The sequence below is a fragment of the Haliotis rubra genome, unplaced genomic scaffold, assembly GCF_003918875.1.
Source record: "Haliotis rubra isolate DU_JTF1 unplaced genomic scaffold, ASM391887v1 Scf254, whole genome shotgun sequence".
NCBI classification, from domain to species: Eukaryota; Metazoa; Mollusca; class Gastropoda; order Lepetellida; family Haliotidae; genus Haliotis; species Haliotis rubra.
This window is the reverse complement of record NW_025766603.1, coordinates 157181-175636: the sequence shown is the minus strand read 5'-3', so window position 1 is coordinate 175636 and position 18456 is coordinate 157181. Positions and strand designations below refer to the sequence as shown.

General features: G+C 43.1%; 1 protein-coding gene across 1 annotated transcript in view; it reads left to right on the top strand.

Moving 5' to 3' along the window:
• Positions 1–8791, top strand: part of LOC124279651 — a 93325-nt gene extending 84534 nt beyond the window's left edge. The window contains exon 4 of the mRNA XM_046715488.1: positions 7437–8791. Coding sequence (XP_046571444.1) covers positions 7437–7681 — 245 coding nt within the window. The 3' untranslated portion in view covers positions 7682–8791. The remainder of the gene's footprint in view (positions 1–7436) is intronic.
• Positions 8792–18456: the final 9665 nt, after the last annotated feature.

Sequence of the window (18456 nt, the reverse complement as noted above, 5' to 3'; positions counted from 1 at the left end):
ACCTGTACTTGAGGACAGATGTACTCCTGCTAGCTAACGTGTTCCAGACGTTTAGGAGGACGTGTTTTAAGCAGTATCAACTCGACCCCGCATGGTACTACACCAGCCCAGGTCTGTTGTGGGATGCATAGTTGAAAAAGACCGGAGTTAAGTTGGAATTGCTCACCGATTACGACATGCACTTGTTCATTTAGAAAGGCTTGTGAGGTGGGATTTCCATGGCCTCTAAACGGTACGCAAAAGCCAATAATCAATACGTGAAGGGTTATAACCTGAATCAACCCAACACTCATATTCTCTACCTCGATGCCAACAACCTGTATGGTTGGGCCATGAGTCAGTATCTACCCACAGGGGGATTCGAATGGGCATCACCCGAGATCGATGTTATGAGCATCGCGCCGGATTTGAACAAAGGCTATATCCTCGAAGTGGACTTGGAATACCCTGAGGCATTGCACACATCGCACAACAGCTAACCCCTGGCCCCCGAACGTATGAATGTTAACCCAGACGGGATGTCTGAGTACCAACATAACATGCTGGGTGGGCAGGTGGCAGATGTTGAAAAACTAGTGCCCAACTTAATGAATAAGACCAAGTACATCGTTCACTATCGCAACCTACAGCTGTACCTGTCGTTGGGTATGAGGCTGACCAAAATACATAGGGTGTTCGTGTTCGATCAGAGCCCCAGGATGGAGCCTTACATCAGAATGAACACAGACCAGTGACAGAGAAAAACCTCTACAAGCTCATGAACAACTCAGTGTTTTGTAAGACTATGGAGAACCTGATGAAACGCGTGACCGTGAAGCTGGTTCGGTCGAATGAGGAAGACAAGCTCAGGAGACTGATAGCCAGCCCGGCATTCAACCAGAGCAAGATATTCACCGACGATCTGGTGGCCCTACACATGAAGAAAAGCCACATCAAATTCAACCGGCCTGTTTACGTGCATCCTCGATTTATCCAAACACCTGATGTACGATTTTTACTACAACGAGCCAGAAGCAGTACGGCAGGTGCGAAGTGCTGTACACGGACACGGATTCCCTGCTGATGGAGATTCGAACTGAGGACGTGTACGAGGACATGAAGAAACGCCTCGATTTGTATGACACCAGCGACTACCCCAAGGACCATGCCATACACAGCACGGTAAATAAAAGGTCCTCAGTAAGATGAAGGACGAGTGAGCCGGCACACCCATAGCAGAGTACATAGGCTTGAGGCCTAAGATCTACTCCATCCTGAAGGCCGACAATGGTGAGATCCGAAAGGTGAAGGATGTTGAGAAGTACGTGGTGAAACAACACATCAAACACGCCAGATTCAAGGAAGCCCTGTTCAAGACCTGTACCTTCAGACATAAAATGAACACGCTTAGAAGTGATGGGCATAGGATATACAGACTGACGAAAAACAAGACGTCCCTGTCGCCGATGGACACTAAGCGTTGGATAGCTATTGATTGTATCAACACGTAGGCGTACGGGCATGAGAAAATTGAACCAAGAGCATAGTTGTATATATGTATACGATACCCTGTGACAATGATGTCACGGAACCAGAGAAAATTTGGGGCTATTTACTACAGCCTGCGTGGGTACTGGAAAGGAGCTAACGCCGTACATAAGCTGGCCAAAATGGCGCGAGTATCCCCGGACGAGGACAAAGCATGGCTTGAAAAACAATCCCTGTGGCAGATCTATTTACCGGCACCACGCTACGTGACCGAAGAAAGTTTGGCATTAACATACCTAATAGCGTCCACCAGGCCGACCTCCTATTCCTACCCCACGACAAGAGGTACAAGTATGCCCTAACCGTCATGGACGTGGCCAGCCGCTACAAAGAAGCCGAACCCTTAACCGCGAAAGACTCGGCCCAGGTAGCCCGCGGATTCGAAAGCATATACAAACGCAGTCCGCTGACATGGCCCACCGAACTGCAAGTCGATCCCGGACGGGAGTTCATGGGTGCCATGTCACAACTGCTAACCAAACACGATACCAAGGTCAGGCGTGTTGCTGCCGGGGCTCATCGCAGTCAAGCCATAGTTGAGAGATTCAATAGGACTTTGGCCGAGCGCTTATTCGGGCATCACTACGCGAGAGAGATGGCCAACCCGGGAAAACGATCGACGGCTATCAACCACGAAACCACACGTCTCACTGGCAAGAAACCAGCCGATGCTATCAAACTGAAATCAGTGGTGGATGAGTCGGCTGCACCATCGCGTGGGAAGGAGAAACAGATACCCGATAGGGCCCTCGTGAGGTACCTCTACCAGCCGGGGGAACACGAAGGGGACACTCGGAAACGAGCCACCGATCCGATATGGTCAGTCAAAACTTACAACATAGATAAAGTGGACATCAATGCCGACGAGACGAACTTGTACTACTTGAGAGATGGGCCAGGGAGAGGTTTCGTTAGAGAGGAATTATTAGTCATACCGTACGGCACAATGTTACCCCCCAAGCAAAATATTTAACACTTACCTTGCCGGGTAATCTTAATGGTATCCTGACAACACGAGATAGTGTCACGTGATCAGGAAAGTGCTAGTTCGCGGTCATAGTGACACTATTGTGTCACGTGTGGCCGGGAAGTTAACTGGGGATTCAAAAGTAGTATATACAATGGCGGCGAGATCTAAGGGCCTGACAAATCTTTTATTTATGAAATAAAGCTTTACAGAGGCTTTTGTTGGACTTGATCTCGGACTATCACTGTATATACTACTTTATACTATAAATTGTATAAAAGCCACAAATAGAATCCCTGACTGTGCAACCTTATTTGATACTGATGTTCAGAACCATAACATACATGTTTATGGACTTATAATGTAGAAAATAGGATTGACATGCACAAATAGTGTCACTCTCTGTCGAAACACTTAAGGTCCCAATATATCGCAATACGGATACCTGATTCACAATACAGTATATTGCTATACAGTTTATTTGTGAATACACATCCCTAGTGGTCTAGCAAACGTAACTCCAGGGCAGTTCTGTTGCAAATAAAGTAAAGTTGCCATTTACAAAATCTCATCTGGGTACCCGACAGTTTTGAAGTTCCCCTCAATAACAATCACTGGCGTCCCTGCTGTTGCTGTAACCCAACACAGTCCACCTCCAAACGAACCCGTCCCAAAAGACATGGCCTGATGTAACATTCACCTGTGCGTCTAGAGACGCGTATCCTGCCGTCAGCTTTGTAAAGATGGAAACTTAACTCATCGGTGAAGAGAACCCTCATCTACCCAAGTACTCCCCATCGCATTTGTAGTCTGCTCCACTGGAGATGTTGATGTTCTGGCATCGGAAATGGCGGAGACCTGTGTCAGTGGTGCATGGTTTAAATCCATCTGTCATGACGCGAGGTCGTCGTCAGTAGCCATCGCCTTTACAGTCTATTTCTTGATTGTTTAGCTGTAAACGTCGCCATAGATGCCAAATGGTGTTTCATTGGGTATTGAATTGGCGAGAAGCAGCATGCTGCAAGGTGCCAGACTGAACCACATCTATAGCTCTCCATCTGTTGTTTTCCCCGAACCCGTGAAGGTCCGGTATAGAATATTGATCTTCAGTAACCCATGCTTGTCGTAGGAGGCGACTAACGGTATCAGGTGGTCAGGCTCGCTGACTTGGTTGACACATGTCATCGGTTCCCAATTGCGCAGATCGATTGTCGTGCTGTTGATCTGTGTGGTTGTCTGGTCCAGACTCGATTATTTACACACCGCCGCCATATAGCAGGAATATTACTGAGTGCGGCGTAAAACTAAACTCACTCTTTCACTACTTCCCCCGAGGCATATTTCAGAAGGATGTATATAGGTATTTTCCCCATGATTACTGCACTTCATGGAAATATTAAACGTCTGGTTGTCTCCCCTTTTAAAGTGAACAATTTCTTCGAATATGTCATGCTTCTTGCCAATTTTGAGCAGCTGTTTTCTCTGGGAATATATTGAAGTGCACATTTACCTTTAGTCAGACACAACACGTATAAGCATGGGAAACTTGGATGACTGAGTATTGTCATTTTAGCAATGTTCAAACAAAACACGTTATATATGGGGTTACAATTTCTCAATAATGTACAGATTATAGTGCTTTTGTTGGGTTGTGTCCCAACCGGGATTCAAGCCCGTACTTACAGAGTCAAACACCTAATCGCCAGCGGATGCCTGACTTTTGTGCTGGCGATGAAGTGCCTTACTTTACGTTACTGAGAAAGTGTAATCCCAAAATTATATAACATGTGTGACTTTTTTAAATATTAAGAATTTTCACTACAGGGGACGCAAGAAATAAGCTTCACATGTAGTTCCCATGAGCGAAAGTTTTAACCATTTGGCTTATCAAGACGATCTTCCTGCATTGTAGATAAATCAGTGGTTCGTTAAAGCTTACTCACTGAAAGAGTAATCATTTGCCTCGCTCTGTTAAGGTCCAAGGATTGTTAAAGTAGAAAACAGCTTATAGTCCATCAGCTGACATCACAGTACGGCGCCATTGAACACCAAGTTGCCTTTCCTCTTTTGGTTCATAGATTGTTAGAATGCTGAATACCAATTTCAACTAGAAATTTAAATATTCCTGTTTTCCTTCTGAATGTGTTTAGATGTTTTCAGCTATGACACTGGCTCATTGGGTTTCGGGGCGGTTGGGTAGCCTAGTGGTTAAAGCGTTCGCTCGTAACACTGAAGACCCGGGTTCGATTCCCCACATGGGTACAATATGTGAAGCCCATTTGTGGTGTCCCCGACCATAATATTGCTGGAATATTGCTAAAAGCGGCGTAAAACCAAACTTACTCATTCATTTCGGTTTCAGGAGACTGCTCCTTCAGAGAGGGGTTTATCTACAGCAGGATCAGTAAAGCCTGCTTCAGCATCAGGAGTAACGATGGTCTTAAGATCTGGGATTCATGCAAAGCGTTTTGCAAGCTCAGGAACCTTCGACTCGCAACAGTAGATAGCAAGGAGAAGTACGACTACACAGTGGCGACGATCAAACAGTCCTCTCGTAAGTTAATGATGAAGTGTGTGAGCAGGTATGGATGCGCATTAACGTTTGTTTGTCTCAATCAACAGTCTCATAATTGATACAAGATTGAGAAAACAAGATACTTCTCTAAAAGTGAAAACATTAAATTCTATCAAAAATGGCTGTTATATCATGCTCTTGTTGACCAGTAGTACACTCCAAGCCATCGGTATAACACCATATTCAACTTCTCAGGCAAATCTATATCACAGTATATGACATAAAAGTGTCATTTCATCCATCATGTGCTAGTCATTTTTCCTTATATTCTATATACTTTATTTCATTTGCTACCTATAATATCAGTGTGAATGTGTGCGTGAATGCAATGTGCTTGTCTATCTAAAGTCTTTAAGAAACAAAAAGACAAAAAAACAGAAGCCTGTTGCTTCAATCTCTTTCCCCTTTATTGATGGGGCTTCTACCCCAATTTGTAACAGGGGTTTCTGAAATGAAAAGATAATTACTCCCCCCCAAAAAAACCCCAAACAAAACAAAACAAAAAACAAACACTAAAACGACAAACAACAACAACAACAACAACAACAAAACAAACAAAAACCAAAAAAACCCAAAACATCAACATTTGTTTGTATTGTGTGTTTCGGTCACAGCACGTTCTTCTGAATTGAGAAGCCGAATGTTTTCGCTTTTTCAGTAAATATGTTGTAAGGACGCCAACATGTCAAGCTTAAGTATATACATGTGTCCGCATTCATTAGAAGTGGACTTGAGTCACTGCAGTTGCAATTTCCCCTCTGTGGTGCTTCCAGGTTACAATAGGCCCTTGGAAACCAAGGCGGTGGGATAGCCTAGTGGTTAAAGCGTTCGCTTGTCACGCCGAAGCCCGGGTTCAATTCCCCACATGGGTACAATGTGTGAAGCCCATTTCTGGTGTCCCCTGTCGTGATATTGCTGGAACATTGCTAAAAGCGGCGTAAAACTCAACTCACTCACTTAGAAACCAGTGCTTGCCCGCAAGCAATGCTTGCAAGAGCCATTTGTAATGCAATTTGATGGTCAGACTCCATCGTTTATAGAGAAGCAAATGATTCGAAATTAAGTGAACAGCTGTTTGACATTTTACGCGTCTAGGTGGTTGTTCTGAATGCTAAAAGTACATTAGTTCAACTTATACTGAAACTGGCTGCAACTGCACTTGCACCAACAATGGCGCGAAATGTCGATGCACAGAAATACTGGGATCAAATCTGGACAGATAGACATTTTTGTGTGACCTGTTACATGAGGAAAGAGCCATTTAGATTTCTTTAAGAGTGCGCTCTCAGTTGGAATTCATACAACTTTGATGAACTTTCAGAATTTAAAAACGAAATATTTATGTTTGCTTAGGTGAGTAGCTGATAGGTTATGAAACCAAGGCTTCACATATGATTTTAATAGGAGTTCCACATAGAATATTTGTAGCCACATCCCCTACGTACATACAGGATAAAATAATGGTGTTGAATGTTTATGAATCAATACAAAGAGCTCTTCATTTAATGTAAAATAGAATTGAAATTTTAAATTAATTCATATAATGTATGAATGATTTTAAACTGTGTTATATTTGGGATTACACTTTCTTTGTAAAGTACAGATCCTAGTACTTTTGTTGGCTTGAGTCCCATCCGGGATTCGAACCCACACCCTCAGAGTCAGGCACCTAATCGCAACACACAAAGCCAGACGCCTAGACCGCTCAGCCACCGCGGCTTCCACAAAAAAGGAAGTCGGACAACTGGTGGTCTAGACTGCGGACTTTGTGTACCCCTCTGATAAGTGTTTATTGACACAGCTCCCACGGCATGAAATACACAATGGCATTTAGAAAGTGGTCAAATGTAACATGTGCTATTTTTGGGATTACATTTTCTTTGTAAAGTACAGATTCTAGTACTTTTGTGGGGTTGAGTCCCATCCGGGATTCGAACCCACATGTGGAGCACAGTGGTTTAGTGGTTAGCATGCTGGCCTCTCACGCCAAAGGCCCGGGTTCGAATCCCGGTGGAGACACGAACATTTTTGACCTGGGTCTCATACTGTGTTTTCTCCCTGGGCAAGGCACTTCGTCCACATTGCACTCAGTCCAACCAGCTGTTTAAATGGGTACCTGAAAAGCGGGTGTACGGACCTATACGGTCGCGCTTAGTGCTTAGTAGCAGCTTTGAAAGTACAATTCCATCAGGGTAATAATGTAACACCAGAAAACAGCATCGCGTTGGATTCTAGGCGCCAAAATGAGCATTATTATTATTGTTATTATGTTACATTTCACCAGATTGAACCAAACAATCAAACAGATTCATGTTGGTTTCATTTAATTTCATTTTCATTAACACATTTCCCATAATGATTGATCAGGGTTCAAGGGATATGCCAACTACTACATTGGACTCAATGACCACGCAAAGGAAGGGAAGTTTGTATGGGTTGACGGAACTCCTGCACAGTGGACCAAGTGGGAGAAAGGCAGGCCTTTGAAGGATGTCAAGAGAAACTGCGTCATCTTAGCAGGAAGCAGAACATACAATGGAGTGTTCTCGTTTGTGGATAAAAGAGGTCTTGATGCTGCCTTTCGTTGGATATGTGAAAAGGTTCTGCCATGACTCAAGGAAGGCTCCAAAGATGATTCATGATGCGGACCGATGGTAAAATCCGTTTGATGCATGAAAAGGTTCTACCCTAAGACAGTATGAGATGCATCAAAGCTTACAATAGTAATTTTCGGTGGATCAAACATTTCAGGCTATGTGGGGGGTATTGAGGAATAAAACCAATGTTGATCCAACGTTAGGCTAACGTTTTTTGGCCGAAGACGTTGGGTCAATGATGTTAGCTAACGTTGGCTGGTTGAATGGTTGGTTAAATGGTTGGCAAACCTAATTAGGAAATCCCAGCAGCACCTTTGAAACACACCCATTCCAGCTTTCGTAGTGTGGCAGATATAACTTTGTACATAGGGATTTTATTATTTTAATGTTTTCTATTCTGTATATATATATTTATCAGTAGGATAGTTAAGATATAGGTCATGTGTCCCTCAAGCCCTTAACAAACCCAAGCCATGACATGCTCAACTGACTGGCCAAGCTAACCCTCCAAGTTAAACCCTTTGTCTAATAGCTTGCACTCAGTCTGCACAAAGTCACAGACAGGGACTGTTCACATTAGGTCAGTTCAATATATCTCTGTATATTTATATTATTGCATTCATATGTTGCAGTACATTTAACTTGTTCTATTAAAAGTCAACTAAGTGTTTGCTATTATCTAAATCTCATCCATTATCTATTTACCTAAATATGCTAAACCAGGCTTATTAAATTGTAAATACTAACAAACAGCTTTTCTATATCTTTACTCTTGTGTGCATGAGATAAGAGTTGGAATGTGTTGCAGAACATTCTTATTTAAATTCTGTTGTGGTTAGGTATGTGTATGCAATAAACGGCATAAACATTTCAAGTAGTATATGAAGCGTATAAGTGTGTTACTCTTAGTTATGAGAGTATATATATATTTTATTCAGATATATTCTGGAAATATTGCTGTGCTGGTCGGTCGACACCCCAGTCTAATCCACAGGGTAGGCGCATTGTTTGTATTGCCCATTTGAGATTTGTATGATTATGAGATGTGTCATACTGTTTTGTACAATTAACTACATGTATATCCATTACTTAAGAAGTAGTATATACAATGATTGACCGCGATCAAGTCCAACAAAAGCCTTTTGCCAGGCCCTTAGATCTCACCACCATCGTATATACTACTTTTGAATCCCCAGTTAACTTCCCGGCCACACGTGACACTATTGGGTCACTATGACCGCGAACTAGCACTTTCCTGATCACGTGACACTATTGGGTCACTATGACTGCGATCCTGATCACGTGACGCTATGTCGTGTTGACCTCGAGGAAACGGCTGGTAGAGGTACCTCACGAGGGCCCTATCGGGTATCTGTTTCTCCTTCCCATGCGATGGTGCAGCTGACTCAGCCACCACTGATTTTAGTTTGATAGCGTCGGCTGGTTTCTTGCCGGTGAGCCGAGTGGTTTCGTGGTTGATAGCCGACACCACTTGAGGTAGCTGCGCTACCCATTCCGTCGATCGTTTCCCCGGGTTGACCAACTCTCTCGCATACTGGTGCCCCAATAAGCAATTGAATCTCTCGACTATGGCTTGGCTGCGATGGGCTCCGGCAGTGCCACGCCTGACCTGGACGCCGTGCTTGGCTAGCAGTTGTGACATGGCATCCATGAACTCCCGTCCGGGATCGACTTGCAGCTCTGTGGTCTGTGGGCCACGTCAGCGGACTGCGCTTGTATATGCGTTCGAATCCGCGGGCTACTTTGTCAGCATCCTTCGCCGTCAAGGGCTCGGCTTCCTTGTAGCGGCTGGCCATGTCCACGACGGTTAGGGCATACTTGTACCTCCTGTCGTGGGGTAGGAATAGGAGGTCGGCCTGGTGGACGCTATTGGGTATGTTAATGCCAAACTTTCCTCGGCGCACGTAGCATGGTGTCGGTAAATAGATCTGCCACAGGGATTGTTTTTCAAGCCACGCTTTGTCCTCGTCCGGGGATACTCGCGCCATTTTGGCCAGCTTATGTACGGCGCTAGCTCCTTTCCAGTACCCACGCGGGCTGTAGTAAATAGCCTCAAATTTTCTCTGGTTCCATGACATCGTTGTCGCCCCGACAGGGTATCGTATACATATATACACCTATGTTCTTGGTTCAATATTCTCATGCCCGTATGCGTATGTGTTGAACCTGTCGATGGCTATCCAACGCTTAGTGTCCATCGGTGATAGGGATGTCTTGTTTATCGTCAGTCCGTATATCCTATGCCCTTCGCTTCTAAGCGTGTTCATTTGATGCCTGAAGGTGCGGGTCTTGAACAGGGCTTCCTTGAATCTGGCGTGTTTGATGTGTGTTTCACCACGTACTTCTTAACATCCTTCGCCTTTCGGATCTCACCATTGTCGGCCTTCAGGATGGAGTACATCCTGTTAATATAGGATACCTCAGCTCAACGCTGCACATAAAATGACTAGCGCACAAGGTCACGGAATGAGGTTGAAAAAATGCATCAATACGAGGATCTCCGACCTCGGGGATACACGCGGATTCGACGACCCCGGAGTAGATGGTAAATTGTACGCCTTGCAACTGAAAAACACCATTTACAAACGCGTTGAAGTCCCCTCCATCAGTAGAACCCTAGGCGACATAGTAGATATCTAGGGAGTGGCCCTCAACACTCGGTTCGACCTAGTCTGCATCGGTGATAATAGAAGGGCGGTATCACAATCGTTCGGAGGCAAACTGTTTGACTTAGAAGATGTTGAGAGCACGACCGTCGCCGAAACAAGGCATATACGCTCATCTTCACCAACGACGACAAGTGGGTGCTGTTACCCTTTCACGATTGGTTTCTCAACATTAGGCTCGGCTCCCCCTACGTGTTCACTGAAAACAAAGACAACTACCTAAACAAAGTCGTGAACAACGGAACCCTGCTCGTGGTGGTACAACCCACATGCTGTCGAGCAAGCCCGGGATGCAAAATGTGACATTGCAGTTGGTGTCTGAATTCGAAGGCGTGGTCAACATCCTGGCGAGCCTACAGGCGAACTCGACGCTGGTCATCCAAGTTTACCTAGATGAACCACAGCGAGAAGTCGAAGCTGTGAAGGGGATCAGAATCCGGTGGGGGAAACAACATCGGTATGCCGTTTGCACTGTTTACGTGCGGGTGGGTGTTGACTCCCACACCAGTCTGCAGGGGGTCACCGTGACCGTGGAAGACACGATATCACTCACCAAGATCTTCTAACCCAACAACATACACTTCATAGGGGTGAAGTGTACCCCTGAGAAATTATCAGAAAAACAATTGGAAACTATCTCGTAATAGTATTATAGCAATGTCCAATCGTCATCGGCCCAACACCACACTTAACGATCTAGGAGACACGGAGGGATTCGATCAGCCCGGTGAGGAAGACACCTCGTACGTCCTGCATTTAAAAAACGGTGTGTACGTGCGGCGGCATCTGCCAGACGACTTTATAGAGCCCAAATGGTTGCTCAACATGACCCTCACAGCACCTTATATCTCGCTATACAAAGATAACTATGTCTCCGAAATTAGGAACAACGGTACCTTGCTCGGGGCTTTCATTCCGGGCTCGGAGGTTTATATAAGCCCTCAGCTAACACTGGATCAAACGAGCAACATGTTAGGGTTTGACGGCCTCGATTCCCAATTGGGTTTTATGACTGTGAAACCGGGCTCCATACTCATCATAGAAATCAATTTCGGAAAAATCCATTATGATTCACCACTACACCTTTTACCTGGGGTGACAATGTACCACTACGCCAGACACACGAACCAACGTTGCCGTATCGTCATACAACCGGACCCCTCAACGGGTTCTATAGATCCCGTAGTAAGTCACTGTGAGGTTCATGTGTACGCAAACTTACCTATTAATCTCTCACCTATTATCCTGCTCAGGGATCTAAACCTTATAAGCCTTAAGTACATTGATCGATTATTAACTGAAGCCCAATTAGAAAATATCTCATAAAATATATTATATGCACACAGAATGGGGCTGTACCCAGTCGTAGAGGAAGTCCCGAAGCCACTGGGAACCGTAGACGGGTTCCGCGTGAGACAGTTATGCGACATAAAACGCCAACTAGAACAAGACGGCGACACACGGGCAGCATTGTATAAGAAGTACCATAGAGCTTTCAATGTCGTTGATGGGGTTGATACCGCCCTTATGGCTACCAGTATGGGGTTAGGGGCAGTAGGTATGGGGTTGTTGGCCACCATCATAGCCGCACCTGCAGTGCTAGGCATCGAAATAACAGCTGGGGTGTCAGGGTTGGCTGGATTGGTGTTTAAGTTTGTGTCACGCATCGAAAGGCATTGAAACACGACGAGAGATCAGGATTCTGGCCGAAGCAAAGCTGAACACGGTAGTGAGCGTATTTCCACAGCACTCACTGACAGTAAGATCTCAGAGGACGAATCTCGTTCAAAACTCGACAAATACCATAAGAAGAAACAATAAATCCGTCCAAGTCTCGTAAGTCTGCTATCAGCGAAGACGAGAAAAAAGTACATAGAACAAGGGGTACGAAACATTAAACTGCTTCACACGACATAGCGTCACGTGATCAGGATCGCGGTCATAGTGACACAATAGTGTCACGTGTGGCCGGGAAGTTAACAGGGGATTCAAAGAGTAGTATATACAATGGCGGCGAGATCTAAATAAAGCTTTACAGAGGCTTTTGTTGGACTTGATCTCAGACTATCATTGTATATACTACTTAAGAAGTGTAATATAGATCAGTTAACCTCCTACCCATTTACTATAAGAGTACAATTTGTATAAAGCTTCATAATCTTATTGCAATTGGAATATTTATAAATATATATTGTGCTTTATACTTGGCAAGATTGGTTGTAACTTACTGTGTATTGTATGTTATCTAGTCTGTTTACAACTACTGGTATGACCTATTGCAACATTGATGATTGTATTATGTGTAGTATTAATGTATCATTATTTCTATAAATGTTTCAGGGTGAATTATCGACCAATAAATGCTCCTTCGGGCAATAGCTCACACCCGTAGCGTGTGTTTGTAGTTTGTTACATTCACTGCCCTGCTACAGTAGGACCCTTCAGCAAGGTCATCATTGCTTGTGATGGCCCTTTGGTCCAAAACGTCAGTGACACCGACTGTGTTGTCAACCACCAGTCTCTTGCTTAAAACCAAAGAACGACGCCTTTTCATTGTCAATTTGATTAGAAAGAAAGGTCAATGTACCCACTGAGTGTTCTGCCTCTCTGTCTTCTGGAGATACTGTATCATATTGTGATACTGATGAGAATTTGATACTTATGTGACTTAATTAATTTCAATACCATTGCTGACTACGCTTGGATAAAACTAAATGAGAGGTGACTAACAGGATCGGGTGTCAGCTTTGCTGACTTGGTTGACACATATCATCGTATTCCAGTTACGAAGATCCATGCTATCTGCGGGTTCCGAGTCGTCCCATCCAAATTAGACTCCCGGTTTCAAGGACTTTTCTAATAATTTGTTCCTCTATAACTATTGCTATAGACAATAGCTTATAACGAGTTATGCAATACCATATTTACTCTTTGTGAAAACGGCTAAATCTTTGCATGTGGTAATAGTAGTCGTAGAAGTATAATAAGTTATGGCTTACCAAGCTTATTTAGTGGAGACTGATTATCCAGTCTATATCCCACTTCTTCGTTTGGCCAACGTGTTTTTGTGCTTAATTATGATATCGGCGAAAATTTAGTATCCTTGTGCAAAATTCTTTTATGGTCTCTGGCACACAATATACAATTTGCTAAAATATCTTCGAGCCAATTTCACGTGAATCAAGTTTTCATTAACATTCGGTTAGACTTTTGAAGTTGGTTAGGTATATTTATTTTCTCATGCCAATTCTACTTTTAGTGCAGATCACATCTGCATCTGCTAGCCTTGCTGAGTCTATAAGACACCCAATTTCAAAGATCATGTTGTCATGAAAATATTACATTCATATGCAAACGACGACGTATTACGCACATTATATTTTGTGTGTACTTATCAGTCAGGTATTCCGACTTTATGGAAACGACCAATATTATGTTTGTTTTGTACGAGCTGGACAGCCGCTCACCCGTATTTTTGTACAAGCTGGAATCTCCGCTCACTTATGTTTTGTGTATACACCTGACCAATGTTGACAATTCGATTCATGTATTACCTTGACGTTCCTGTATAACTAATCTAATGCCATTACGATCATTTGACTTATGATCAATGCCTGTACCAAATATTTGTCAACCCGTCAATGTCCCATGTATTTTACTGTATACTTGTACATCCAATATTGTCACTATTTTCCCCCAAAACTCTTTTGAGGACAAAACCTCCACAACATTCAGGGGTGTTGTCATAGAGTAAACCATTTCAATAAGTTTCTGTAAAACTTCATATATTCAAACAATATAATTGTTTCCATATATATCCAAAGTGCACCGAAATTCTATCCACTTTGTCTATTTAATGTAATCAGCAATCATTCATTGTAGCCCTTTTATCATAAACCCCCCTTAGGGCAGGACACTTATTTCTCAATGCCATCAGTAAATGTCAATTAACATCTCCCCACGTCGGCAGAATCTTAGGTATGTACATGTGCACAGGTCAGTGACCTTGTGCAACGTAGCGTAATGTCCCTATGCATAAAACCGGACTCACATGGTCAGTCAGGGAGACCAAGCAGGGAGACCAGTTAGAGACGAGGCGAGGAAACGGGCCCAGATCATCCACCGAAGCGGACGGACTGTGCGGCTAGTCGGGGCGTCGGCCAAGGCCGTCACCTCACCAATGACTATGTCGACGATGAAGAATCGCCGTCCGACTTCTGAATGTGTGTAAGTGACAGAGCGGGTCTCCACATCTGGAACATTGGCCACTCGGTCCCGATGTGATTTCTGTCATGTGATTTCCGTAATATGTACCATTTCTACCATTATTCCCCAACCATAATAAACATGGCTGCTGCTGTCTTCAACTATACTGCTGACTTTTGTCTTCCGCCTCTTGAACTACCATTCGAGAGTACCACAACGAATGCTCTTGGACAATATCCTAGATATATGGCTGAAGTCTGTAAATAATCAAGTCTGGACCAGACAATCCAGTGGCCAACATCATGGGCATCGATCTACCCAGTTGTGATGCGATGATGACGTGTCAACCAAGTCAGTGAACCTGACCACCCGATACCGTCAGTCGCCTTTTACGACAAGCATAGGTTTGCTGAAGACCAATTCCAACTCAGATCTCTACGGGTACTATCATTAACGAACTGAATCACAGTTCACGTTGAATTCTGTAAATAATCGAGACTGGACCAGACAACTCAGTGGTTTCATGTGCATCGATCTACTCAATTTGCATGTGGTTTCAAAACTGACTATTTCCCAACTCCATGAATCGATGACTTCATCAACAGAATCAATCAAGCCATGTACGTGTGGAAGTTTGACCAAATCAAGGGTTATTGGCAGATTCCGCTGCCAAGAGGGTCTCGTTTTGTGACTACAGATGGACTTCATCAATACAAAGTTCTACCATTCAGGCTCAAGGACGCTCCAGACACCTTCCAGGTTCTCTTCAGTTACATTACAGGCAATCCTGAGAGAGAACCAGGGCCTACTAACGTTGGTGATGTCGTCAGTCAATTCAATTGACCGGATGACAATACATGCCTTCTAGGACTGACTGACTGACTGAGTATGGTTTTACGCCGTTTTTAGCAATATTCCAGCAACATCACGCCGGTGCCACCAGAAATGGGCGTCACAAATTGTACCCATGTGGGAAATCGAACCAGGGCCTTCGGAATGACGAACGAATGCTTTGACACCTAGGCTAGCCCACCGCCCCAAGTATTCTAGGAGCGACTGACTAACTAAGAAATGTTGACTGTAAATTTAGCAAAATGTGAAATATGGTCAGTTTGCTGCAACATCCTATCGATGTAATGGCATATACATGTACATTCAAAAGTAAATACTAATCTTAAATGGCATGAAAGTTAATCAATTGTCCATATCAAATCATCACTATAATTTTGGCATTGGCATGAAGAAGGGTAAAAGTTGTTTAACAGACGATAATGTAAGTGTTGAGAGAGAGAAAGGGGGACATGTGTTAAACACCAGGCAAATAAGGACTTGCAGAAACAGTCATAATTTATAGCCCTTATCTTCAGTGAAGATTTAAATCACTGCGGACAGAGTACACTAACGGTTCAAAATTTCGATTTGCTTTTATCTAACCCGTGTGTTTTTCTACATGTTATACGAGGACCTTCCGGTTTTGTAAATGCACCGGCAAATGGGCACATCTCACACGCACACACACACACACACGCACGCACGCACGCACGCACGCACGCACGCACGCACGCACGCACGCACGCACGCACGCACACACACACACACACACATCCAAATGGGTACGTCTTATACACCCGGGCAAATGAGCACATCCCATACACACACACATCCAAATGGGTACGTCTACTGCATAGATACAGACTGATACACACATGCAAATGAGGACATCTCATAAACACAATCAAAAGGGTACTTTCTACTCACAAGCTTGTACTAATAGGTGCTTTGCAGCACTCACGGAAATGGGAATAAAATGGTTTTGGACGTTCATTTTATCAATTTAAAACCCATAAACATTCATTAGTCACTTTTTTCCCCAATTTTAACTCTTTGACATTATTGGTAAATTCTTCCGAGAAAGATAAATTTACAGGGGAAAACGTGCAAAAATTACTCCTCGAAATTTCATTAGAGTCCAAATTTACTTTTCCGATGCAAGCTATAGCATGTAAATAAGGCGTACTCTCCGTATGTCTGTTTATATAATAGTTTCTGTAATAATAATATATTTCATATATTGTCATTAATATTTGAAAACAATAATGATATGGACCAAATGAGAATTATCTTTTCTTTCGCACAACATTTCACTCTTCAATTCTTGTCACAAGATTATCATATCACATATTCACCGTGTTGATTATCATGTGCAGTGACAATGTGTCCGGACATTAAAACTTTATATGCCAACGTGGTCAGCTCTTTTAGTTTAGAAAAAGATCGGGGTGAACCTCTTGTTTGTCCCGACAGAGTGTTTTACTGTACAAGTCGAGCATTGGGAGTTCCACATCACAAAGTCTATTCATTTGTAAAGAAAATAAAGCAAGTAGGGTCGTCTCAAAAGTTAAACCAGGAAGAAATCCAGAAGCTCGACAACTTTGGCTGAGAGTCATTTATCGAACGGTTTTCAGGCTCTACGACCAGGGGCGAATAAAGGGAAAGATATTCTAATCTCACTATGAGAACTAGTTATTCCCGAAGTATTGCGGAGTATCGCTCTCTAGGGTTCCAGGCCGTCTACCTTGATCAGACATGGGTAATTAAGAACATTCAACGTGGTTGCTTACGGGCGTCTCCAGCGCCCACTGTCCCATCCGTTAACGGGAGAAGATTCATTGTACACCATGCCGGTACACGTGAATTGGGGCTCATTGATGGATATGTACTTGTGTTTGCAGCGTCTAAAAAGAACTACAAAGCCTCCTGTGATGTTTCTTACGTTCAAGTTGTATCCCCAAAATTTATTCTATAACAATACCTGCCGAATCACGTTTTGCTTCATATGTTTCCTAAATATAATTGTGATATCTTTAATCACTCAAGTTATTGTCAAGTTATTCATATTATTAGAAATTAATATATATTTTTAACGTCTTTTCTTTTAATAATAAATTTAATGCAAGCTATTTTGTTGATATCAACTTCATTTATCGATGTCAGCCATGAAACCATTATTATTAATTATACACGTTTTATTATCTAAATTATAAATTATTGCAAATTTCAAATATATGTTATGGCCAAGAAATGAAAATTGAACACCAATGAAACCCAAACCAACAATGAAAGCCAAGATTTGAGACGACCCCTAAATGACAATGCCCGTGTATACAGTGCTGCATGCAGCAACTGTTGTCATTATCACTGATTGTGACGTCAGTTATATGGGTACAATGTCACTTATTTCAGACAATATTTAGGCCTATATCATACATATTCTAATTGGGGTATATGCACTCACATTAGCTTCCTATTGATCCAATAAAAGACTTATTACCCTTTACGACTTGCCTGTAATCGATAACTGAAACTTCGAGGCGAACAGCTTCCAAACACTTGAAACAATGTTCGGCCGGTAGAGATCGTGAGAGTCCAATAAATACAACGTTGCATCATTCATTCGAACATTTAATCTAATATTTTAATCGAAATACGTAATTTTAATTGGAATATGTGGATGTATCGTCATCCATTTGTGTCAAGTTCGTTTAGTTGAGAGTCAAAATCGGGTTTCAATCGACTTGCAGAAATAACAATAAAGAATTGGTAGGTGTCATGAGTGGTGATCAATAGGCCAATCATCCATGATTATGTTTACATTAAGTTTTAATCGATTGCATGTGATGGTAGCGTAGCGATCGGCAAAGCAGGCGGCAGGGGTGCACCGAAGTGTCCGGCCTTGTCATAATGTATTATAATGTGAAGCATTTCGAGTCGGGGATGATCTCAAAAATAATATTTTTGTAATCCTTAGGGGTCTGGCATTGTCATAATGAAAGTACAGTCCTGGACCACGTGCTGCCATGAATTAGTTCGGGGGCTAGCACCTGATCGGGGCCACCT